At 40.9% G+C, this 25,695-nt stretch overlaps 1 protein-coding gene across 1 annotated transcript; it reads left to right on the top strand.

Annotated features, from left to right (window-relative positions):
- Positions 1–31: 31 nt before the first annotated feature.
- Positions 32–25,653, top strand: marchf5 (membrane-associated ring finger (C3HC4) 5). The gene is made up of 6 exons (XM_069539168.1): positions 32–487; positions 10,583–10,785; positions 21,587–21,717; positions 21,894–22,077; positions 22,415–22,581; positions 23,869–25,653. Exons 1-6 carry the CDS (start codon positions 444–446, stop codon positions 23,983–23,985), a joined length of 846 nt encoding a protein of 281 aa, XP_069395269.1. The 5' UTR covers positions 32–443; the 3' UTR covers positions 23,986–25,653.
- Positions 25,654–25,695: the final 42 nt, after the last annotated feature.

Here is a 25,695-nt window from a genome sequence, read left to right on the forward strand (position 1 = left end):
GGACTACATTTCCCATGTCAGGGGAGCGCGGCGCTGTCGTTGTTGTGGTGACGCACTGACGCACAGTTACCTCAGAGACGAGCAGGCGAACGGTCAACGCCAATGCGATGGTATTAGTGGCAAACAAGGCCGTAGTGGACGGGAAGAGGGTTATTGTGTGTGTTGTAGTGCATCGGCAGCACACCCAGGCTTTAACTTCAGCCCGCCATGACCGCGAAGCTGTAGTTTTAGGCTAAACAAGCTTCTCGTTTGCAGCTGACGCGTCGTGTCAACACAAAGGCCTATGTAGCTAGCTAGTTTCTCTGCTAGCTAGCTAGCAAGTGGTTGAACGCCAACCTGTGCTGCAGCGAACATTAACTGGCGTGCCCGGTTTTTAATGTAGCGAAGTGAATCTCCTCCACCGAGACGACGACGTTTGCGTGTTCCCTCGCCTCTCCACCACAATGACGGAACCGGGCCCAGTGGCCATGCAGCAGAATTTGGACAGGTGAGTTCAAGTTGACGGCTAACATGCTATTGGGGGCTACGTAGCTTGTTTCACGTGAACTTAGAATGGTTGGCAGATGCGAGGGGAAGCGAAACTATTTCTCCTCAAAATATCAAGAAGTGCATTGACTTCATTTTATTTCAAACCCTGACTTCAAATGAGTGGCATGATTTTGAATGTAGCTACCAGTAGCTAGTTAGCGTGTTTGCACTGTCAACACAGGACGTCCTCTACAACTGTTGACCTGCAATACACACTGCACTAGGTTACGTTAATGTTCACTAGCACTACCAACATATCCATCTCAGCTGCACCTCTCCCTAAACATCCCTCATGTTAACTATTGACCTCTGTATGCGGAGATGACTGTGCTCAGTTAGATTTCTTAAATTGTCACGTTCATTGCTAACAATCATTGTGGCTCTGAAAGAGTAACATGTCTCCTATCTGCTTTAAAAGAACACACTGCATACAATCACCATGAAAAGTTCTGTTCCCAGGGACTATTAAAACACACACACTCACTCATAGAATAGCAAAATCTTATTCAACTCTTCAGTCACATGATAAGATGAGTGAGCATGCTGGCACTGATAGGAAGCGTTTTATGAGAGATGGAGTACTAGCAGATATCATCATCCATCACTAACTAACTAGTAAATGAGGAAGAAAAACTAGCGACGGCGAGCAAATTGTGCATTGTGGGTTTATCTCGAAGTTTAAAACTTCAAAAAAGCATCATTGGAATTTACTTGAAGATGTACAAGTCACATGCATCAGAAAGGAAGCAAATGCAAGACAAATAAACAGATGGAAGTCATGAAGAAAAGAAACTGTGCAAGGCTGTCCAAGGCAAGGAAATGTGTGCCAAATGACCAACCCAATTTTGGGTTTGACACATAATCAACCATATATCGATTTCGTTCACACTGCTGAAATGTCACAGCTATCCAGTGCCTGCACACACACCCTTTGAAGCCATTGGAAAGTGTTGCAGTGGTTAAGTTTTACAGCAAAAATAAGAAGCTCAAACAAGTCTTCTGACATCAAAAGTCTCACAACACTCTGGGCAGACTGAAGCTTTACTTGGCCCAATGTGGAACCACAGGTCTAACAGTTTCATGATCTCATGGAGGGGAAATTGATTTTGAAGTGTGGGGAATTATTTTGAGCTATAAACACATACAATCCTACCCTCAGTACAGTTTTACAAGGATGTCAGTGCACACAGTCAGCAACTCTGCAGGTCCCCTGGAGCTGTGCAAAGTCCTGAACCTATAAGCTATAAGCAAAGCTGTAGCCTTGCCACACTAGGCATAAAATCCAGTGATTGCTGCCTCAAATTCATGTTTGAACGGTTGCTGCATTTTATTTGTGATAGCCAGCAACAAGCCTCTCTAGGTATTGAGTTAAATTCACATTCAGCACATGGTTATTCTCGCTTCGCTTGGTGTCCTGTTTTGTTTAAGCAGAAGCATCAGTTCATGCTGTGAAAGTTTCCAGTGTCGTTTTTTTCAGCTTGCAATGCGAATCTTTGCTCAGACTGCTCAATGAAGAAGGAGTTATGCACAATTGCACACAAAGGTTAGCTCACCTCACTCATAAGTATGTAATGTCATGTAACAATATGTAACATCACTGATCAAATCAAATGCAATTTTGAGCTTTTCATCGTATAGCTGGAATTACTACAACCAAATTACGTGATCAGTTCTATATGGTGTGGTCTGATTTATTAGAGTGAAGTTATAGAACAAGATAAGTGAATCTGCTTAATCAAAATTAGATTTCTGTCAAACTGTGAGTAGATATCAAAATTTATGTTAATGTCCACTTAAAAAAATAAAGAACTAAAAATATCAGTAGAAAAGGCAAGTCACGACATGCCAGCTATTGTCTTGCTATTATTTTTGATATAAAATTGTTATAAGATGAAGTGGAGTTAATTCAGTACATCTCTCACAAATTGTGTTGATGTATAATTGAGGTTCATGTTATGACTTCTGTTAAATAATCATCATTGAATGGGCTGGTGATGCATAAAAGTTTAAAAAAAAGTAGTAATAAAAGTTCCACCTTTATTCTCTATATAGCAATAAAACGGGTTCACTTTTAAGAGGGGTTAAGCCAACTGGCTGCTCTCCAAGCGTTGTCATGGCACATGTGTGAATTTTTTAAGTGGTTGTGAGCAGACGCTGCAGCGTTAGTTCCGAGATCTTTGGTGTGCCATTCCCCCCAGAATAGTCACCGGCATTTGATAGCCTGTGCAGTCTGTACTAACAGGTATTTGTAGGAATTTGACACAGCACTTTGCATCAATATTGAAGTTTGCACTTTGAAATCATTTCCCAAGCACATTGTAGGGGAGTAGAAAGAATGGAAGGGCTTGTGAGGCTTGTGAAATGTGCTTTAGCTGCGATCTGAGGTTGTGTGGTAGAGGCAATAACCCACACAGTGTTTGAGGAACTGATAGCAGGAAGATGTATGTCATGTCCCCTTGCCCACAGTTGTGTACCCAGCCACTATCACTGACAAACATAAGGCTCCACTGGCTCTTATCTGGCTTGCCACAAGCAGCCAGCTGCCCCTGCAATGCAGTGTTTCACAAATAGATGTAGGAGACACATTTCAATCCAGCTGACCTTTTCATCGGCTCTCACACCATATCCTTATTTTATTCTTTTCTGGTCTACTTTTGTTGTCCAGAACACGACCCTTTTGCTTGTATGAATGGGTATATAAATATGTGCTGGGTGAATACATTGCAAGACTAATACTGATGGACAGAAGTTCATAGGTTTGATTTGGAGCATCATAGTAATATAGTTAAATTGAGGAGCCAGCTACTGTCAATTCTATGATGCTAATTTCCCCCCAAAATGAATTTAAAATCTGCCCCTGTTTTTAAAAAAATAATAATTTTTTTGGAGTGAGAGGTTCAAATTTAGCAATGCCATTTCTCCTGTATCCTGAGAGTTTGATGCAAAGATATATAATTCCCTTGTGAAGCCACTTAAGGTTCAACTAGGAACTTTTCCTTTTCGTTGATTTTGGCGCCTCTGTGGACAAAAGCTGTAGTGTTTCCACTCGCCTGTCTTAAAAACCTCACTCCAGACAGCATGTGCCTTTGTTTTGGAAGGGGTGAAAAAAAGACCCATGTAGCGAGCTCAGGACACACGCCAAGAAAACACTGCACTGTCCCTCTCTGCTCCACATGCAAACTGAGAGAGTGATTCCTCTGCGCAACTACCAAAGTGCAACATGGGGGGGGGGGGGTTCAAAGATCAAAATACTCAACATATTCATATAATAATAAAGATTAATAAAATATGATAGTAAAGTACTGCAAGTACAGTGCTGACAATATGTCAGTAAAGACAATCATCTATCAATATTAGAACTGATTTCACATAATCATTGTATATTAAGTAAATTTATACAGGTTTGAGAAATCTATACTCCCCCTCCTCTTATTTCAGGCAAATGGAACATCCCACCCGCCTTTGCTCCACATTCAGTCCGTCCTGTAAACGGAGCAGACGGCTACTTCAATGTTGTTGTTCAGCCAGGTCTCTGTGATGACATCACACAATGAGGAGTAATTCTTATTCTGATCTCTTTCATCAGTGAGGAACAGACTTGAGAGTGCTGCTCTGTACGGGTTTGCCTTTAGCCTGGCTCGCTTCCCCCCGCTTCTGTTTCCTCTCCCTCCATCTAAACATAGACTTTTCCAGCCTGACTCCGTAAATCGTTGTCTCTGACTTTGCGGGTAATCTGCCCCGTCGACAGACATTGAGAATACACGAGTTCATAGAAAAAGCCAGTTTTCTTCCTGAGTCTGATTTTTTGTTTTAGGCCATTAAGAGGCAGCTATATTCAAATAAGACTGCTTCATCACCAGTTTAAAATTCCTTGTAGGGGCTTGAAAGTTAAACCTTTCTACCATAAAAGGGAAACAAAATTTAGAGGGGGACATGTGAAAATTATTTTTAGTATCCATCAGATGGGAAAGGGGCAGCGTGAGTTCGTTATCACTAATATGTTGTCTGCGTTAAGTATTCGCTTATTCTTTATCCCCTCCCTTAAATGAAACCCATAGAGTCAGTGTAGCTTTGGTGTGGATGGTGTAAGTGTTTTCAGATGCTATAATAATGAGACAGTGAAATGCATTTGCTTGTTCAATTCAAAGGTTAAACATTAGAGCTCACAGGCACATTAATACACATGCATACTGTATATATTATCAGACTGTTGTTGGCTGAATAATTATATGTTCGTATAACAAGATAAGCCTGCATTTTCAGTCGTCTTTTTCAGTTCTGAAGTGTTTTCATTACTATTATGTGATACTAATTGCATGTTACTTATTTCTTGTTTGTAGCTGAGTGAAATTAGATGAATCTGTAAATGTAAAATTTTTTAAACACCGCCCCTTTAGTTTAGAGTAAAGAGATGTGTGTAAAAGCACCAACTATTACCACCAACTGCTACACTGCTCCAGGGGGACAGGGTTGTTGTAAAACTGACATGGCCAAGTCCCCCCTCAGCCATAACCTTGCTCCACCATCTTTTAAGACCAGAATCGGTTGCCCCTGTGCCGTGCCTTTGTGCTGAGGACCCTCTAGTTTTCCCACAGTCACATGACTTCTGCTGAGTAAATGTAGCCTTTGTGGGTGGCTTATGCGCCTCTTACAGAACGTGAGCCTGACTTGTGAGATGATGAGAAACTAGCTGTGCGGTCCCACCTCTCTTTGTACACAGTGTCAGTCCTCCTGTATTTTGACCCCCCCCACCACCGCCACCACACACACACACACACACACACACCCACACCCACGCACCCACCACCACCATGTATGTGTGACTTTATGATACAGTTCTGCATTTTCTTTGATTGCCAAAATCTCATTCAGAGCTGAAGTGGTGCACGTGATGTTGGCTCAGCTTTACAGGAAAGATCTACAGCCCTTTCCTGCTGCACATTCTTTTCATCCTGGAAGCTTGAAGGTTTTTCAGAATAACTGGGGAAACAAAAAAGGATAATGCACAATGCTGTTTGCCTACCCTTGAAGTTTCAAAGCATTTGGTTTGCATTAGATGAATTAAAACTCATTGTGGAAACTGCAAAGCTACACTTAATTTTCCCTGTTGAACATGTAAATAAGTGGTTGAGACAGCACGTCACCTTGCTTCAGTGAAACTCAGGCAAGTTGCCATCATTTGTTCTTGGAGGACATTTTGATGGAGCCTTTCCAGACCTTGTTATGCCCAGGACACACTACCCAGTGTTCCGTGACGCCTACCTCGCTGAACTGTGTTGCTTTCGTGTGTGTCCGCACAAGTATGTCTACTGCGGTGGTTGTACTGCCAGCTATATCTTTTTACACAGAGTTTGCCCTTGATAATGGGCATCAGTAATACTAATCATTCATCATTGATGAGAGGTTTGTAGAGTTGTAACCAGAAACCAGTTGCATGATTGTTATGGAGGAACTGGAAAACTAATGTCCTTTACTCTAGACATTGAAAGGATGTCAGCTATATGCAATTGGCAACCCACCATGATGTCACCCACTGGTTTGGCAACTGCTGTTTTGAAGCCTGAGAATGCTGTATTGAGACCTTTTTAAAATCCCCTCTTTACAAAACACCTGCTTACATCGGGCTTTTGTCTGCCATGGATTCATTCAGCATTCACTCCAGAGTCAAATGATTCTACAGTAGACTAGGGTTTTTATCAGCTTCGGCTCAGACAGCTATAGAAATTTGATTTTTGGGTCAACGTGCTAATAAGGTGGAGAGCACGGTGAGGGACTCTTCGGTTGTCATTGCTTTTGTGACATCGAACATGACGCACTGGGAAAAGAAAGAAAAGTCAAACTGCTCTACTGGCAGTTGGAAAAGAGTTAATCGCATTTTTTGGTGGGTAAGTATAAAAATGCTGCAAACATTTGTTTCAAAAGCAGAAGTGTTCACAACACGTGATACGTTTGTATCATCATTGTGTCTATAGTTTTAAGTGTATAGATTTACAAGCCACATCCGTGTGAAATTGCAGGCATTCTCTATATGCAGGAGACCATTTTTTTCTTGGTACATGTGCAGCGTATGCTTATCTGCCCAAGTGTTCTGCTGAACAGGGTTGAGGCGACATCAAGCTAGAGATTAAAGTTTCTCACAGTGGATAGCATTTCGATGCTGTTGTATTGGATCCTGTCAGGCTGTGGGGCTGGGTTACAGGAATAGGAGCCAGTGAATCTAAGGGAGCACTGGGTTTTGTTCTCCGCTGTCGCACTCCTCTGAGACATCTGTCCGGTGTTCAACCCAACTAGTCATCCAGTCTTTGCATTGCTGCCTCAGTTGTCATCTTTGTGCTGTCTTTTGGGATATTAAGCCCCATCGGATGTCATTGGAAATGGCCACAAGATGTGTATTTTTTCTTATCAGCCTTTGCCAGCTTTGCAGTGCAAAAAGTGTCAAACAAAACGACTATAGTGCAGGCTCATATATGCCTGTCAGATGCAAAGAGGTGAGCAGTTACAGAGCGAGTTTTGTCAGGACAGTAGACAGAAGTGTGAATAGAGGCTCAGTGTTTCCGTCAGACTCAGATTCGCCATGTGTGCCGGCCCTGGCTCTTTAGCTGTGGTGTTACTTGAGTGCCTCGACCCGAGCGCTCCCCTCCTGCATCGCCATGTTTTATTCAGCATCAGGAGAGTATTGGAAAATCTTCCATTGCAAGCAGACAGCAACCTGAGCAAATTATCAAAGTTAGCCATCCACTGTCTTTCACTGAGGACCCCCCTCTACTCCCTTGTGGCCGCAGTAACAACCTAGACCTCAGCACCATGATGACAGAAGGCCACAGATTTGATATCCATTATTCAGCTGTAGGAGCAGTAGGGTTGAAATGTACACGGTGTACAACGGCAAGTCAGTTGCTGAATAAATATTGAAGCCACTGTTGAAGAGCTGCTAAAGGTGGGCTCATAGACTTTGTACCAAAGTGACTATAAAACTAACCAGCTTCTCTCTAAAAAGTGTTACGATGGTTTTTATTTTGGCGGCCCTCACTGACGGATGATATGGCCATGATTCAAAGTAATTGCCTACAAGGTAAAGAGCAGCAGAACTAGATTTAAACTATCTCCTCAGAGACCTGTGGGCAATAATCAGACATGCAGAAATGCTGATGTCTTTTTGTTAGATTTCAGGGCAAATCAAGATTGAAACGGTGATTGATTAATCACCACACTGGCTGAATAATCACAATGAGAGGCTGTGGATAATTTGGGGAATCAATGAAATGCACTTAACAATTAGAACTGTACTTCATACAACAGTTAGATATTTTTTAATTTTTGAATGTGGTAAACATTTCTTACTTTAGTGAGTAAAAACACTGTAGGTTTCCTCCATTCCAGACGTACCTGTGAAATATGTAATGAAACACTGAACTGTAGATGTGTTTTTATCAGGTCTGACTCAGGCAGTTAGTTGTCTCCTGACAAAGAAGAGACACTGCCCTGTTTTGTAACTCTCAACCTACCTTAAACCAAACATTTGCCTGATTGTTATGAAATGGATAAAGTTATACTTGTGTTGAAATGATTGTTAAAACTGTAGATTTCATCACAGAGCAAATATCTTCATACAGTGTATATTAATGATAAAAGTGATGTTTCCTGTAACCTGGACTCTTTGGTGGGGTTTTTTTAAAAACAGATTTTAGTAAAACAATTATCTTATTCTGATAAATACCCACTATGTACATAATCAAAGCCTGAGAGAAAAACCAGCGTCTCTATTACAGCCTCTTTTCTTTTTTAATTTTTGCCTGAGGCTTTGGGGACATGTGTGTAGACTTATCATTGTTCCCTTAATCCAGTGAAATGCTTCAGTTGTCCATATAAATAAAATTAGATTTTAAATGTCGTGTTCTTATATAGGGCTGCACCTATCGATTTATTTTTGTATTGCTTTTTAATGATTATTTTTCTGATTAATCTAAAAAGTACTATTTTTATTTTTGCTTACTTACTATATATATAATAATCAATTTATTAGAAATAAACATTTATATTTATTTAATCATCTTTTCTTAAATACAAACAAATATGACAAAAACAATTTTCCAAAAACACAAAATTGCCCTGTCTGAACTGTTAATCTGCCTTTTACAGGCCCATGCAAAATCTCTTTAAAATTAAATTAGTGAAAGAGCTTGTTCCTTTCAAGTAAAAGGAATATATCAATCTACATTAAGCTGTCCAACAACAGGATAAGGGAAAACTGGTGAGAGAATTTTCTCAAGCAAAGGTCCAAAACATCATAATGTCTAACGTGCGTTATGATTAAGTAACATATATTTTGAAGTAACAAGTAGTTGTATCAATGTCTGTATGAAGTCAAAAACTAATTAAGCAGTCATTCTCTGAACCAGTAGATCTCCTGTAACAGGGTAATCCTAGGCCAATCCAATTGTGAATGTGGTTTAAAGGAAAATCTTTACAATTTTTAGTTGGTTATTTTTCTCATATAATTCTATTTGCTCCCAGTTTTTTATTAGCACTAACAGAACTCCCCAATAAAGGGTTGGAAGCTCTGCTGTAGTCATGGTCTGGTGTTAAAATCGATCACATCTGACCTCCACCTATTTTTATTGGATTATAGCAGCTAAAACAAGAATGTAACTGTCTACAGTCTTGAACTTGGCCGCATGCAGTGAGAAACAGGGTGAACCTTCCAACCAGTCGCACTCGACTGATTAATTATGGAAAAGAAATATAATGTCACAGTTGGAGACGTTCTGTTGAAGGTCAGGAAACCTGCATATCTAATTACCTCCCAAACTCACAGCGGAGGTTTGTGGGGGTGTATTGTTCGCAGAAGGAGTCCAGTTAATTGGAAGATGTCACCAAACAGGCCAAACACCTTAATGACTTGTTTTCTAAGTGAGGATGCATTTGAGGAAGTGCACTCCTCCTGTCTCATACCTTTTTGTAAGTGGTAGAACAAATGCTATATAGTGTTGGCAGATATAGTGTGGGAGGAGAGGAGACTGTTAATATGCCTTGAGATGAGGCCAGAACAAGGCATTTGGGTGTCACCAAAAAAGGAAGACTGTGTGTCCCCTCCAATAATATACCCCTCTGCTGCCCCAAGCTCTGTTGGAATATTGTGTTCACTCTCACAGAGCTCGATCAATCAATTTAGAAATGATGCAATCAGAAGCGACCAAAATGAAGCATCCTGTTACTTTGAATAAAATTGGGGATTTCTCAGCGGGCGGGTGGGCGGGCGTGGGCGTGCGAGTGAGCTATCTTGGCAAATTAGCCTTCAGGTAATTTGAGAGACTTTGATCACTGCCTCTCTTATTGTTCTCAAAAATGAATAACCTTTTATTACTTTTCTCAGTAAGAAGTCTGAATAAATCTGATCTAAGACCAGACCTCTGATTAAGGTTTGAAGTGACTGTGTGCTGATGATTGTGCGATTTCTACTCAAAGGGGACATAAAGATCACTTTTGTCTTTCTCTCTTTCCATCACTCTCTCCTCATCTACCACACATACAAACAAGATGCTTGCACACACAAATGCGTCAGTTACTTTTATACAGATACAGATTGCATTATTCTGTCATGGTCAAGGATTTCAGATTTATCCTGATGCCCATTTAACCATTATAGGATGATCATAAAAAACTTTTTAAAAATGTGTTCTCTGCAGTGGTATTAATTCATAAAACATTTCATTTGATTGGTAATCAGAATATTTCGTTATGTTTTTTTTTTGTCTGGTTGCACTCTGTCTTTAGTGGTTTTCAGACATGACCTGTGGGTAAAATTAAGATTCTGGCTACGGAGTTTACCCAGAGTTCTCCTTTCATGCATGCTCAACACAGCGGGAGGTCTTCTGCAAGTGATGTATTTACTCTGCTGTGGAGGTCACATGATTTTCTTGACGACACACAGACACTGGTGTTAAGCTCTTATCACCACAAACTCTCCATACTCACAAACACAACCGAATCCGTAATTATCAGAGTGTGTGTTCGCGGTATGTTTTTCACCGTGTTCATGTGTGTTTGTTTTTAGGAGCTGCTGGGTGTGCTTTGCCACAGATGAAGACGACCGCACAGCAGAGTGGGTGCGTCCCTGTCACTGCCGCGGCTCCACCAAGTGGGTTCACCAGGCCTGCTTGCAGCGCTGGGTGGACGAAAAGCAGCGTGGCAACAGCACGGCACGTGTGACCTGCCCACAGTGCAACGCAGAATACCTCATCGTCTTTCCCAAGCTGGGTGGGTTGCATCTCACAAGGGATAAAACTGGGGATAGGGAGATAAGTAGTCGACTTAGCAATCAATCAATCAAAATTTATTTGTACAGCCCGTATTCACAAATCACAATTTGTCTCATAAGGCTTAACAAGGTGTGACATCCTCTGCCCTTAAGCATCAACAAGAGTAAACGAAAAACCCCACTATTAACAGGGGAAAAATAATGTAAAACCTCAGAGAGAGCCACATGTGAGGAATCCCTCTCCCAGGATGGACATAGATGCCAAGTGTAATGGAAAACATCAGCAAAATAAGAGTATTTACAATATTGATTTGAATAAACAGTTTGTAACATAATGGAAAGTAAACAAATTAAAGAGTTATTGTAAGTAATGGTAGAGTATCTGAGTAGGCATGTTGTATATCAAGCAGTCTTGTTGTAATCATAGTCCATGATCAGGATCCATCTTAAAAGGGTTACTTTGAAAGGGATAAAAGTTCCCTGTGGGTCCACAGATTTCTATCAATTACATTTTAGAGAAGCAGTGTAGGAGATCGGTGTAGATTTAATAAAATATACATTTAACTTTGAGGGGTAAAATTCCCCTCCAGTTTCCTCGCATGTAACCCATCTCCATGAAAAAAAGGAACCCCTTTTTTTGATCAGCCATTTTTTTGCATTTTCATTATATTTTCAACATTGTCTCTGTTCATGTCTTCCTGGCAGGTGCTTATACGTATTTATATTTTTGCAGAAAGTGAGCTAATAAAAGCAAACATTAGGTAAATATTCATAGAATGAGCTGTGAGGAGCAAGAGTGGCTCAGAGTGAGTGAATTTTTAATGGGAGATAAACACTGCAGTGCCAGACAGTTTGCACACGCAGTGTTTGTACGTTTCTGTGTAAGGTAATCATGCCAAACCACTTGAGATCATTCTGCATGCGTGCTCTGGGACTAGTATCATTAGCCACTTACGTCTATTATTGTTCTACATCAAAGCTACATTGTACATGTAATCAACCCCCAACATTTTGTAGCAGTGTGAACACAGATGCATCCTGGGCCACTTTAAGCACTGTCAACTGATATATTTTTGCTCGCAACACTTTCACAATAAGCTTAAAATATTTCATTACATTTATTTATTAGTCCTCACTGCCAAGATATCAAGATTGACCACCACATATTGATTATCTTGTTTTTTGCGAATGGGTAAAAAAATGTGGCGTCGTTGAATGCCAGGTATGAACTGACCTACCTGGAGCTGTGCACTTTGATCGGATTGATCAAAAGGCTAATGTTAATACCTGGATATATAAAAACAGGGCCTAAGATATACTGAGAAAGTGCCATGACCATACAAGTAAGTCTGAATTTAAGTTACTGTCACTGCCAATATGTAATGACTTCTCATTTTCAACCAGCTGTCAACATCGAAGCAGCAGTATTGAGCAAATTTCCATGTAAATAAACAGCTGAAGCTCCTCTTGTGGGCCCTCTTAATAGCTGCTGCCTGTAACTGTACCTGAAGCTCTGAGAGATATTCAGTTTGTCTTGCCTGAGTGCATATTTGTTTACTGTGGAGCCAGCATAGGTTCTGTGGTGATCTGGGTAAATATTTCCTTCCAGCCTGTCGAGGAACAGAAGGGTACCCACTTGTTACACAGCCCAGCTCCTGGCTGATTGATTAGCAGCAGTTTAGAGAAGCGGCTGCCTCAATTATCCAAACGCGTCAGAGTGACGAGGGCGTCAGTTGTTCCCAAACACCAGCTATGACTCATCTAATGAAAATACACCACACACTGCCACGCTTATGTGGCCAGATACTGCTCACTTTTCAGTTTCTTTGTCTCAGACCCTACATATCCATCTAAGACATCTTGTCCTCCTTTCTGACATCGATTTTTGGGAACCGTTACTGATATTAGGGGGAAATTCCTGATACCAATATAGGCTGATAAATATTTTTTTGAAAATAGCAATGAAGCAGTAGTTAGAACTTTTAAGTAATTATTATTTTTTCCATAAATTGTAAATATAATTGCTTTTCTGCATTAACAAAAGTTTTCATATAGGGTTATATTGTTAAACAAGCAGATACGATATGTCTGTGAAAGGTTCGTATCCGCCAATATTATCTGCCAACCAATATATCAGTTGGGCTCTAAAAGATGTTGGTTCAATCCTGTTGGTGCATTTTTCTGTGAAATATGAAGACACTGGCATATTTAAGGTGAATAGTTACCCATCAGCCACTGGGCCACTGGTGTTTCACCCTCAAATGAAAAGAAGTTGCAATTTGAGACAGAAGCTGGCCTTAAGACAATGTTAGTGTGCAGGAGGCCCGGCCTGGCTCGTAAACATGTTCATGTTTATTTATAGTGACCAAGGCTGCAATGTCACTCACGCTGGTGCCATAAACAGAGGATAGCTCAGGTTCTTTAGGCACTTCCTCCTCCTCCTCCTCCGCCTCCTCCGCCTCCTCCTCTTCCTCCTCAGTAAATAGGCCTGTATCTCTATGTAAGAGCTTATCCCTGGCACTTGGCTGGCTGCTGAGTATTTGTAAATGTGTCTGTGTGACTCTTTTCTTTTTGTGATTTAAGGTCATGTTGATTGGCTCTCAGGTCCCAGTAGGCCTGTTCATTAGTGCTGTATCAACCATTACATGCAGAAAAACACAATATCCAGTAGAACTGCCAAGGCCCTATTTAGATGTGTTAAGTCATTAACATGTTATTAAAATATTACGTTTATTGGCTCACAAATTGAAAATATATTTGCATTACTTGGGGGGATAGTACATAAAGTTACTATACAGTTTTGCAAAGTTGGAAAGACTTGTCTGTAAGACATTCCACAGCTAAGATCACAGTTTGAGATTTTTATTTTTTACTTTGATCTTTGAAACGGTGAGTGTCAGAGCCGAACAGAAGACAATTAAAAGAATGAGGATTCCGCAGTCTCTGTCAGACCTGTGGTGCTGTGGCACCATACCACTGATGCTGCTAGAATCAGTGACGAACAAAGACATACAGTGCGTTTTCTGTCTGGAGGCCTGTTTGAAGTGATTTAGATATAGGACATTTCAAGGTAACTTCAAAAAATTGAAAGTTAGAGAGATATCTTCAAGAATTTATAGTAATTTATTTTTCCAAATTCGTGTTTTCAGGCATTTAGCCTACATTACAAGCAATACTGTACCTAGTTAGAATAAAGTTATTCACAGTACACCTTTTTCATTGACCACAATATGGAAAAGCCCTGGTGTAAATATTAAAATCAATGATTGATGAATTCCATTAAGCTGCTTCAGTTTCAGTTTCCTGGTAAAGCAGATGCAGTCACACTGTCATGGCTTACTGGAACAGTGGAACAGAATGAAGTCATTGTTAATGTTTGTGCATTACCTGTCGAGATTAGTCTGTGTGCAGTGAAAAGCTCTATCACTTGAAAATTTTGATTGATATGTAGCCCTGACATGATTTTGAGTTTTAGTTGAAGTTAAAACATGATTGTGATTGTGTAGTGTGAATGGGTTTGTTGCTGTGTTTGTGTTGTAAGGCTGGTACTTCAGAATTAAGAAGAGTATAAATGAAGTGTTTAGATGTAGTGAAATAACAGTGAAGTCTCATCTGACTGGTTGCCAAGCAACATAATTTAATTCAATTGTATTTGTTTCATTTCTGTACAAAAATAGAATAAAAATATAAACAATTCTATAATATTTAAACTCAAGACAACATGTGTGAAAATAGATTCATTTGAATCCAAGATAACTCATCTGACTTATCTGACAGGGGATGTACTAACATGTTTGTCTTAAATAATGTTCTTGTTTTGCTTGGTGACACATTATGAATCAAGTCTCTGTTTCACAGAGCAGTTTTTTGATTTAGTCATGATTTAGTCACATTGCCTCAGTGTTTTCTTTGTTTGACACATCATCACAATGTCTTTGAGGTTAGTTATTCTTGGCCAGCTCTTATTTTTCATAACAAATGATTATAAAAAGTTCCTGTGGCTCATCAGCTCCTGATGCCCACACCAAAGTTTGTGTTCATATGTGCGACTGCTCAAATGGTGCAGCCAATTACACTAGAGTATTTTGATGGATTGTCCAGTGGTTTATTTTGAAAGAGAACTTCCTCTCTATTGTGGTTGATCCCCTGAGTAATGATGTGCTTTGAGAATAATGCAGTGGGCTTCAGCCACCATGACTCATCATTTATTTAGACTTTTATATAAGCAAACAGAGGCTTGTGTTACCTTTTTATGTAGTCATGTTTACGTGACAGAGTGTGAGGATGTGTGGGAGGACGCTGTCCATCTAACTCTACATCTGTTGAAGAGGAAAGTTTTAAGTGAGAGTGTCTGGTAGAGCTTGGAGCAATCTGGGAGTCAGTGTTATTTACAGCATTTAAATTAAGGGCTTCAGTATTGTTTTAATTTTTTAAAATAATTTAATAATCTGAAATTTAAGTCTTAAAAAGTCTCTGATATGTTCAAATATTACACACCAGGTCTTTAATATGTTAAGGTAGGTTTTTATTTATGCTATCATTCATTCTGTTAAACTTTATAGAATTATTTCGAAATAGTTACTGTGTGATGTAGTTCTTTGCCAACGATACAGATATTAGCAAGTTTTGAACTGATAACTGAGTCTATAAACACCCTGGTCAGATTTTATCACTTGGATTGGCTGTGCTAAAGACTATAGTAACCCACTGTCACTGCCTGTAGTTTGCGAGATAATGTTGCATTTCCAAGGTTGTTCCCTACAAGGCTGCTTCACCTTATCTTCAATTATGGGGGATTGTATGTAATTCTGAGGCTGCAATATCCCTTCATATCTGTCCCACTTGACATAGGGCTTCTTTCCTTTTGGACTTAAAAAGTCAGAGACAATTGTCAGTGTTAACCTTTTTTGCCACTGGGTTCGACTTTCTGTCAATGGGTGCAAGCAGTGTATGGATGGAAGTAGTGAGCCATAGTGTGATTTTTTTAAATGTCCAACCTTATACTTTAGCTGTGACTGGTAAAGATCTCTACCTTGCAGTATTCTGTGTCAGGTAACATAAATCATTCTATTTTTAGTTTAAAAAAACAACAACACTTTTAGTGATTTTAACCACAATGTTCTGACTACAGAAAAGTACATTTTCCTCCAAACAGCTGAATGTCACTTAATATGTTTGGGCAGTAGTGAAGCGGTCGTTCGTTGTATGCACAGAAGCCAGTTGAGTTTACCTGAGAGGCTCCTCCACCACAGGGGAAAAGTGTCTTTTCTCCCTAATCTCATTAGCAAGCGCCAGACAGAGGTGGTTAGGGGGCTACGCAGGGATGCTGAATATGTCTGGGGGAGAGGAGGAGTGGGAGTGAAAGTGGGTCACAGGAAGAGATGACGGAGCTCATCAAAGGCCGAGAGGAGATGAGTGGAGTGACGTCGCCGCTCTGCTGATGAATGTAGGAAATCACAGCTGTCCTCCAGTGTTTCCTCCAGTGACTTTTACATTACATTCACACATCATTAGAACTCTGCTCGGTAACAGTGATGCTGTTAGATTATAAACAGGATGAATGGCTAAGTTTGCCTTTTATGGTGCAGCATAATGTTAGAGGTCAAAATGTATTTGCAAAGTTTTGGGGTTTGTTACTTGAACACCATATAGATAGATTTTGCCACTTCATGATTGTTTTGTTGGGATCTGATTTAAATGTCTAGAAACGCATTATACCACATTGGTATTCAGTGGTTACACAGATGGGACTTCGAGGGTATTACTATCAGCATCTTGTTTTTTTACTTGTTAAATAATGTGATTCCTTTTTTAAATATACAGAAGAGTAAGTTACTCTCCGTGTTAGCTGAGATTATGTCTGTACATCTGAGGAGTTTGGTCTCTAGCTGCAGGATACACTTGGCATTAGTGTGCTTCAAAGTGAGCAGGAGTACAGCATTGTCTATTTTGCTGCATCATTGCTGCAGTGTTCCTTTTTTTTATTCCAGCCGTGCCTCCTTTTATTACGGCCATACAGACACAGCGATACTTTTATATTATATATATAAAATTTGCCTGATCCTCAGTCAGTTTGATGTTGTACCAATATTTCAAAGCACAGATTTGTATTTCCATTTCGTATATATGCTGTCGTTTTTCTGTCTTGGCTTCACATGCTGTGGTATTTTGCACCAGCTTTAATCAGCCCTCAGAATAATAGCAATTTCACAGTTTAGTGACAACACTTTGATGACAGCTTTCAATTTGGGGTGATGGTGGTGAAGCTCTGGACAGGTAAAGACAGAGAGTCGTGTTGGTAATCTGCCACTGTAGTTATTTTCTCAGGGTAGCTGCTGAGGCCAGCTCATTTCTACAGGCTTGACAGGCATTACTCACGTTTTGCTCCCAGGCTGGGACCCCTGCCCGCCACCAGATTAGATGGGGGGGTAGATTTGGAGCCACAGATCACTCTTTCTATTAACCTAGGTTTTGATTGTTTTCACTGACTGATGACTTTGGACAAAAGCTTGCAATATCGCAGCTCACAAAAAGTAGTGTATATATTTTTTTCTGGCTGTATTCCCACCAGCACCTGCTGCAGAGCCAAAGCCAGCCTATCATGCTAATTTGGCTGCCAATGTAACTCTGAGGACGGTGTGTCCTTGCTGCTCTGTCTTTACGGACCCTCTACCTAGAGAGAGTAAACAAGCCAGCTGGAACAGCGTCCCAGCCTGCGTGCCTACTACGGAAGAACTGCAGTTGCACTTTTCCCCTCTCTCCTTTGCTTTCCCCCCTCCCTCCTGTTTAATTATCTTAATTATGGAATCTGCTGCCAATGGCTGAAATGAATTGCTCAGCTCTCTTGACTTGCCAGTGGCCATTAAGGGCGACCCAGTTCTTTCCAGCTGTGATGTCGTAATGCTTAGGCCGGAAGCCAGCAGAAGAGATTCCAACGTTATCATCAAAATATGCTTTATTAATGCACTCGGACGTTGCAGGATCAATGTGATCAGTAAAACAGAGCTCCAGAAGACATCAGAAGGTTGGCCGTAGTCAAAAGAGAGCCACTGTGTTTATGACAACTTTAGAACCAAACGTGTGATATTTCCCTTGTGAGTTAAAGGTCCAGTGTGTAAGATTTAGGTGAAAGGAAACTATTGGCAGAAATTTAATGGAGAATAATCCTCATGATATTTTCACTAGTTCATTTCATCTAAATTGTATGAATTGTAGTTTTCTTTACACTAGAAAAGGCCCTTTATATTTAAAGACCTTATATTTACATTAAGGGGGAGGCCGCCATGTTTTTTACAGTAGTCCAGACTGGACAAACTAAACATCTTTTGAGTTTTTATGACAACTGAAGGCTGTCACAAGTTCTTTTTCATGTTTGGAAGGAGAGGGTGAGGGGTGTTCAGCTGCAAAATGTAATTTCAACACTAGATCACAAAATTCTACACACTATACCTTTAAGTAGCTTTAAAAGTGCCAAAATATTTCTTGCTTGCTTTGGGTTCCTTCCTCAAGTGGGCTGGAGCGCTGCTGTCTAAAAGAGAGAGGCCTTTAGCATGAGCTGCTTAAAATACTGCGCAGAGCTGAGTCCTTAACTTGTAACTTTTATTGACCAAATGTACTCAGCTGTAGAAATAGGAGTGCATCTAACAGTGGCTGCATTGTATACAACGTGTGGCAGGTACTTATGGGTAAAAGCCTGACGGTGGCCCGGCTGTACAAACAGCCCAATAAAGTCTGTCTTATGTTCAAACTGTACAAACCCCAATCCCCAAAGTAACCACAGAGCCTCAGAATTATTTTGGAAATCTGCTGCTCTTTTTACACTTGATGTGTAGGCTAATGTTGCAGCTGTAGATGTTTGTCTGTTCTCACCGCCTCGGTTTCCTACGCAGGCTTATGAACTTGTACCTGCTGAGTTGTTAAGGCAATCATTTACTGCACACAATGAATTGAAGATGGCTCTGCACCGCCGTCATTAATCCCCCCTGACAGGACACTTTCAACATGCTCAACTCTCAGTGATAATTTTCTGTACAACGAGGTTGACCTCCAGCCTTGTAGCTTCAATGAATAGGATAATTATATATCAGTCCACTGCTGACATGGCCTGAGGAGAAGGTGTTCTTGAACCAAGTCCTGCTTTCATAATGACCAGTGACTCAGCATTGCTTTAATGCCACTTCACAGCTTTATTACGCCCGGGGCACACCGGCTGTGGAACGACCTGCTTTCATTTCCGCGCCTATGTTAACAGATAAGAGCTGGCACAACCACAGTGGTTCAGCTGCAGAATTCATGCTGTTCTTCTAGAGATTCGAGGTCACACCTTTTTTTTTCCACACATGTTCGATGCGTGGTTCCGAGCTGAAATTACAGAGAAAACGATCTTTCAGGACAGTTTCAATTCAGGATTTTACATGTTTCTTTTTGATACAAAACATAATCTAATATAACATAGTCTTGCTAGCTTCAGCTTATAACAACTGCTAGTGACAATCGTCATTTTAATTCACAAAATAACTTGGGTTTCAGCTTGTGTGCTCTGAAATGTAGGACTTAATCCTCATGAAACTACATGTAATTGAGCAGAGCTGCCAGTGTTATCACTGTAAACAGCACATGTGCCATGAGAGAATGGAAAGTAATGGAAACCTTGACAAGTATATAAACTGTAACTAAGAGGCTTCCTGATCAGTCCGTTATAGAAATCTCCCATGTGAAATACGAAAGATTGTTTCTGCATCGGCAGAACAGTTTGTGTACATATGTAGGAGAAGAAGGCGGAGCAGAAATTAGGTTTTCAGAGCCTTTAAACACAGACTGTTCCACTGCAACTCATCCAGACCCAGTGCTGAGCTCTGTGCCCGCTCCCTCTGGTAGAATCTCCACCCACTGACTCCTGGGTGGGTTATTACTTGGATTTAGATGGGTCTGTCTGAGTGAGGAAATCAGGTTGTCTTCCTGTAAATATTGCATGATTTCCCTCGAGTCAGCCTGGAATGTCAGAGATGAGGATACGGCAGAGAATTTTCTCCGCCCATCTTTTTTTTTGTTGTTGATTTTGCTCAAGGCGAGTTCCTATTGCAGATTAATCCCTATTACATGCATGTGGAGGATCAGCCCCAGCTATTTTTAATCTGGGTGGAACTTGCCCGAGAGACTCCTCCCGGTCTGTCAACACAACACCAGGTGTGCATCCTACCTGACATGCTACAAATGCTGGTAAAACCTTCAGGAAGAAACATTCATTTCATTGAATGCATTGTTCTCCTTGTACTGGAAAACAACCACATCAGATGATCATTTAGTGTGCACTTCCTTGTCTTCAGTTCCTTTATTATTTGAATACAGGTCATTTTACCTCTCGACAGAAAAGGAAACTTCACAGTGCTGCTTTATTTCCTGAATCACTTTTACATAGAGAGCAGGTCACATAAAGAACAGCGGCTGTTCGCTCTCTGTTTGTCGATTGATGAGCGATATGTGTTCAGTTTGGATGCATTTCTTGATTTAGCAGCGGGAGTCTCATGACCCCTGCTGTACAAACACCCCATGGTCATTAGCTGATTGTCCAGTCTGTGAGTTTCCCACAGCACCTCACACTTGGCTTCAGTATCATCACGCACACAGGCCTCAAGTCTTTCAGGAAATATTTGCTCCCTTGCATAAAACAGTTTTTATTCATGAGGGTTGCATAAGTATGATGAGATGTTCACTTACATAAAGATATTTAAACTTCTGTAAGTGACATTATGATCCTGTGTCACTTAAATCCAAATATTCTTGAGCACTTTTGTTCCCCCAGATTATAGTGTTTAAAACTGAAACCTTTTTATCAATCAATATAAAAAACAATACAGATTCAGATGTTTTTACAGTCATCAGGTCTGGGTCAGGTCAGTTCTATTACCATGGGTTACAGGTCTATTTAACATTATGTGAAATAACCGAGTGGACCTGAGAAGACCCAGCTGGAGAGAACAGATGATGGCTAATAAGCCAGGGCAATGAATGTGTAATTGTAAAAGGGCAAATAGTAATGCTATCTTTATGATACTGCAACAAAACTGCAAAGCTGGTTGTAAACGAGTCTCGACATCCGTCAATTTGACAATAAATTGACTTTAAATCTGAAATAAAAAGTGGGTTAGCTTTGCTAGATATGTTAGCTTTGTTGATTAAATGAAGTCTTTATTAGAGCTGAAACTCAAATGTCTCAAGTGTTTGTCATCTCAGAGACAAATTATTAATCAGGACTCAATACTCAATAATCTAAATTAAAATGTCATTCAGAAGAACACATGCCTCCACCAAGGCCCCACACTTATGAAACCACATTGAAATACAATAGATCTGGTATTTTATTTGGATTTGCACCAAAATGCACACACTGCACATAAATATCAGTCACTTTAACAAGCCTTATTATTTCATCAAGATCCATGAATTATTCTCTGAGAAATCTGTGATAATATCAACAAACACATCTCACAATGTTAAAGGAAGCGGGGGAAAAAATTCTGGATCTGCCCCCTGATTAGGCTCCACACCAAAATGGAATGGGTTCGTCCCTGACCCATGGCTTTCCACTAAGTTTCATGTCCAGTGGATTTGGTCTAATCCTGTGTTAACAGACAGATGAAAACAGTGGAGGTGATAATAGTTGCAGCTCTGTATTTGTTCAGGAAGGAGACACAGGTTGTTGATGTAACTGTCAAAGTAAAATTCTCACACACACTAATGTGAAGAACTCTGAAATAAAAGTTGAATGTGTTCTTACCTGAGTGATTTCTCTTCCTTTAGGTCCAGTGGTCTACGTGCTGGACCTGGCCGACCGGCTCATCTCTAAGGCTGGACCCTTTGCGGCAGCCGGCATCATGGTGGGCTCCATCTACTGGACTGCCGTCACATATGGAGCGGTCACCGTCATGCAGGTCAGACCAGTGATCCCTCCTCAGAGGTTTTGGTTCATAATAGATTTTTTCACTGTTGTGATTTGACGGTACCTGTATGGAAAGGGAATCATAGTTTTCTCAAAAGTAGTTTTGCAACTCACACTTTCCCTCCTTCGCTGTAGTTTTCCGTTCACGCTGTGCTCTCTGTCGTCCAGGTGGTCGGACATAAGGAGGGCCTGGATGTTATGGAGCGGGCCGACCCTTTGTTCCTACTCATCGGCCTGCCCACCATCCCTGTCATGCTGATCCTCGGCAAGATGATCCGCTGGGAGGACTACGTGCTGCGTCTGTGGAGGAAGTACTCGAACAAACTGCAGATCCTCAACAGCATCTTCCCAGGTCAGGACACACACTCAAGTTGAAACCAGGAAATGTGTCTCTTCTTATTTTAAAATAATGTAATAAATACCATCTCGGGCTGATTGTGTTGTTTATGCTTGAGCTCTTTGCTTTGAATGTCTCTTTAAATTCATATCATCATAAATCCACATATATATTTGTAGTAGATTTAGAAAGTGTGTAAGTTGTATAAGAGAACAAAAAGCAAACATGACAAGAGTCCGATAGAAAGTCATGTGATGGATAAAGAGGCTTCATAATTATTGTAAACACACCAACAACAATAATTAGTTTTTTCAACTGTCTCAGTGCTGCTGTTCATTCTGTGTTTCCGCAGGGATTGGCTGTCCAGTGCCTCGGATCCCGGCAGAGGCCAGCCCCCTGGCCGACCACGTGTCAGCCACACGGATCCTGTGCGGCGCCCTGGTCTTCCCCACCATCGCCACCATTGTGGGGAAGCTCATGTTCAGCAGTGTCAACTCCAACCTACAGAGGACCATCCTGGTGGGTACACAACTTCTTACACTGGAATTATTACAACCAACCTGTCACACAGAGGTGCAGCGAGGCATGGTTATTTCACTTAAAGGGATAGTTCACAGAAAAATGAAAATTCAGTCATCATCTACTCACCATTTTGCCAGTGGAGGGGTGGGTGAAGTGTTTGAGTCCCCCTGGAGTCTCAGGGGTGAACAGCTTTGCAGCAGAATCCAATACAACTGAAGTAAATGGGGACAAAGACTTCAGATGTAATAAAACAGCAGAAAAAACATAACATGTGGTGTCAACCAAGTGTCTGCAGCCCTGACATTCACATTCAACTCGTCATTTACACCATGTGTTTGTTGTTTTATTACATCTGAACATACGTCATTCATTTCTCCAACTGTATTGGGTTCAGCTGCTACACTATTCACCCCTGAAACTCTGAAAGTGTTTTGTGAACTCAAACACTTCACCCACCCCTCCATCTGCATAGTGAGTCGATAATGAGTCCATTTTCATTTTTCTGTGAACTCTCCCTTTAACCTTGTGTTGACTGTGCCACGCAGTCGGCCCCACCTCGACACTCACCTGGTGGTGAGGACAGAGATGTAACCCGAGAGGCTCATGTGACCCAGGCTGCACTGACACCACTGAACACTGTGTCCTCATACACTGACACACATGCTGCTGTGTCACATTGCAGGAAACACCACTTGTTGGCCTCAGAGTCAAGTCATAAACTGATCTGTGTAGTCGAGTTATAAAAAGATGAAAAATAAAGTGGGTTGAGGTTTAGCTTGTTTTTAATTACAGCACATTTGCAGATGTTAATCACGTTTGACACTGGAGATTAACTAGGTGCTGTATTAAACATTAACCTTTCTTTAAATGTCAACACACTTTTTAACATATAACTCAAATATAGAAAAAAACCATTAAACCACACATGTGGGCACTGAACAAAGTCAGAACTTTGCAACCTCCTTGTAGATCAGTTCAATTTCTGGCATGTTTCAATTTCCAGTAAATTTTCTCGTGTTTCAGAAAGAACTTGGATAAGGTGATAAAACAGATGTCAAATAACTTTAAGCGAAGAAAGAATTAAATGATGATGAGTATTGTTTTTGTTTGCTCACAATGTTCTCTGGTATCTGACAGATCATTGATGTAGAGTGAATCTTTTGTAAAAGAAGGCTGAGTAGACAGAGAGGGGGAAATATCTGCAGTGAAGGATCTGAGGAGGCTTTAATGTTTTAAGCAGAACGTGTCTTTAATCACATTTTTAAAAACATTTCTACTCTACAGGGAGGAATCGCCTTCGTGGCCATCAAGGGAGCGTTTAAGGTGTACTTCAAACAGCAGCAGTACCTGAGGCAAGCTCACCGCAAGATCCTCAACTTCCCCGAGCAGGAGGAGGCCTGAAGCGGCAGCAACACAGTTCGGAGGGAGGACGCCCGGATTAAACACACATAGTACACACACAGTACACACACAGTACACACACAGTACATACAGTACACACACAGTACATACAGTACACACACACCTCTGCCTTTAGGTGTCAGGGGGCGAAGGAGGAAATGAACAAGTCAGACTCAGGATCAGTGTCACCCGCACTTACCTGCTCCTCACCCCTCTCACCCTTCCTGGAGCCGCCAACAAAGGATCCCAACTACCGCCGCTACACAGTTTTAACCTTCCGACACTTTCGGTAGGTGAAGACGTATCAGACTGACACACAGAGCGGAGCATGTTTGCAGTCACACACATACACACACACACACATCTCTTCTGTAAGAGCTGGTGCCGAGTGGATGTGTCACATAAACTAAAACCTATTGTAAACATAAGTGTATTTTAAAAGACATTAAATCTGTGGGGCATGTGTAATTATAAAGTTTTATAATATTAATAAATGACTGTTTTATAATGTTTATTTTGCAGATTTGAAAAGTCCCCTTTGCCAATGTTGGAGGATTTATAACAGAGGAATATGCTGAGTGTCTTGAATGTATTAAAGATAAAACAATAACATGTGTAAACAGTTGTGAAACATGATGCAGTACGTTAACACAGCCAGGAGGAGAGTCGAGGTTTAACTTCGCGGTACGAGAACGCACTGACCACAGAGCAGAAGTTAAAGTAGAGGCTTTTATTTATTTGCTTCCTTCACCCTGGCAGTGTTTCGTCTGTTGCTTTATCTCCACTTTCAAAAAAAAAAAAAAGTACTCCTTCTGTGGTTGTTTAAAACTCGGTCATCCATCACAGTGCCCCAGGTTCACAGCCTGTTGCCATGACACCCCCTCCTCCGGCTGCATGGACGTTCATGGACGATCTTTTCGCAGCACGTTTGAGATGTGAAACTTTGCTGAAAGAACTCTGGAAGTAATTGTTTTTTTTTCCCCTCTGGGTTTTATTAAACATAAAATCTTTTTCTGTCTTTATTGTTCCTGTTCCTCCGTCACGTGACCATCGGACCGCCGTTGCGTCAGCGTGAACTGTGGCTCAGCTCAGACACGAGCGAAACTTGGGACAGTGGCAGTTTTGAAACGAGGAGCCATATTTCCTCTAGTGGCCTGTAGCCATGCAGATATCTTTGGTTTTGAATTTCTGCTTCAACCATGGAGATGAAAAATCACCTGAAAAGGTCGTCTCTGGTACCACTGGAAACAGGGCACCATTTAAACTGTGTCACACCAACAGCAGAAACGTACTGGTGAAAAAAATCTGGACACAGACTAAAGTACGAGTGGATTTCTGTCTTTATCTCAAGCGAGCTGAGTCTTCAACACGAGATGTTTGTGTAAATCACTGGGAGTGTATTGTGACCATCACTGATTTCTTTTGCTGCTCTCTGCCACTGAGGTCACGTGACGTGACCTGTCGTATGTGACTTCCTTGCTACCGACACAGAATAATTTAACCTGCACATGTAAACTGTGCCTGTTTTACAGATGCTCTTACCCTCCCCCACATCTGTACATTCACCGTTCAGTCTCCACTCTGCCAAAACAAGTGTGAACTGTGTTTGTTGCTTCTGACTCTAGAGTTTAATGGTTTCAGTTCTGTGAATAAATGTATTTTTCCAAATGCTGGTTTGTTTGTGTGTGTGTGTGTTTGACAGAAACACAA

The sequence above is a fragment of the Paralichthys olivaceus genome, chromosome 14, assembly GCF_024713975.1.
Source record: "Paralichthys olivaceus isolate ysfri-2021 chromosome 14, ASM2471397v2, whole genome shotgun sequence".
Classification (NCBI taxonomy): Eukaryota; Metazoa; Chordata; class Actinopteri; order Pleuronectiformes; family Paralichthyidae; genus Paralichthys; species Paralichthys olivaceus.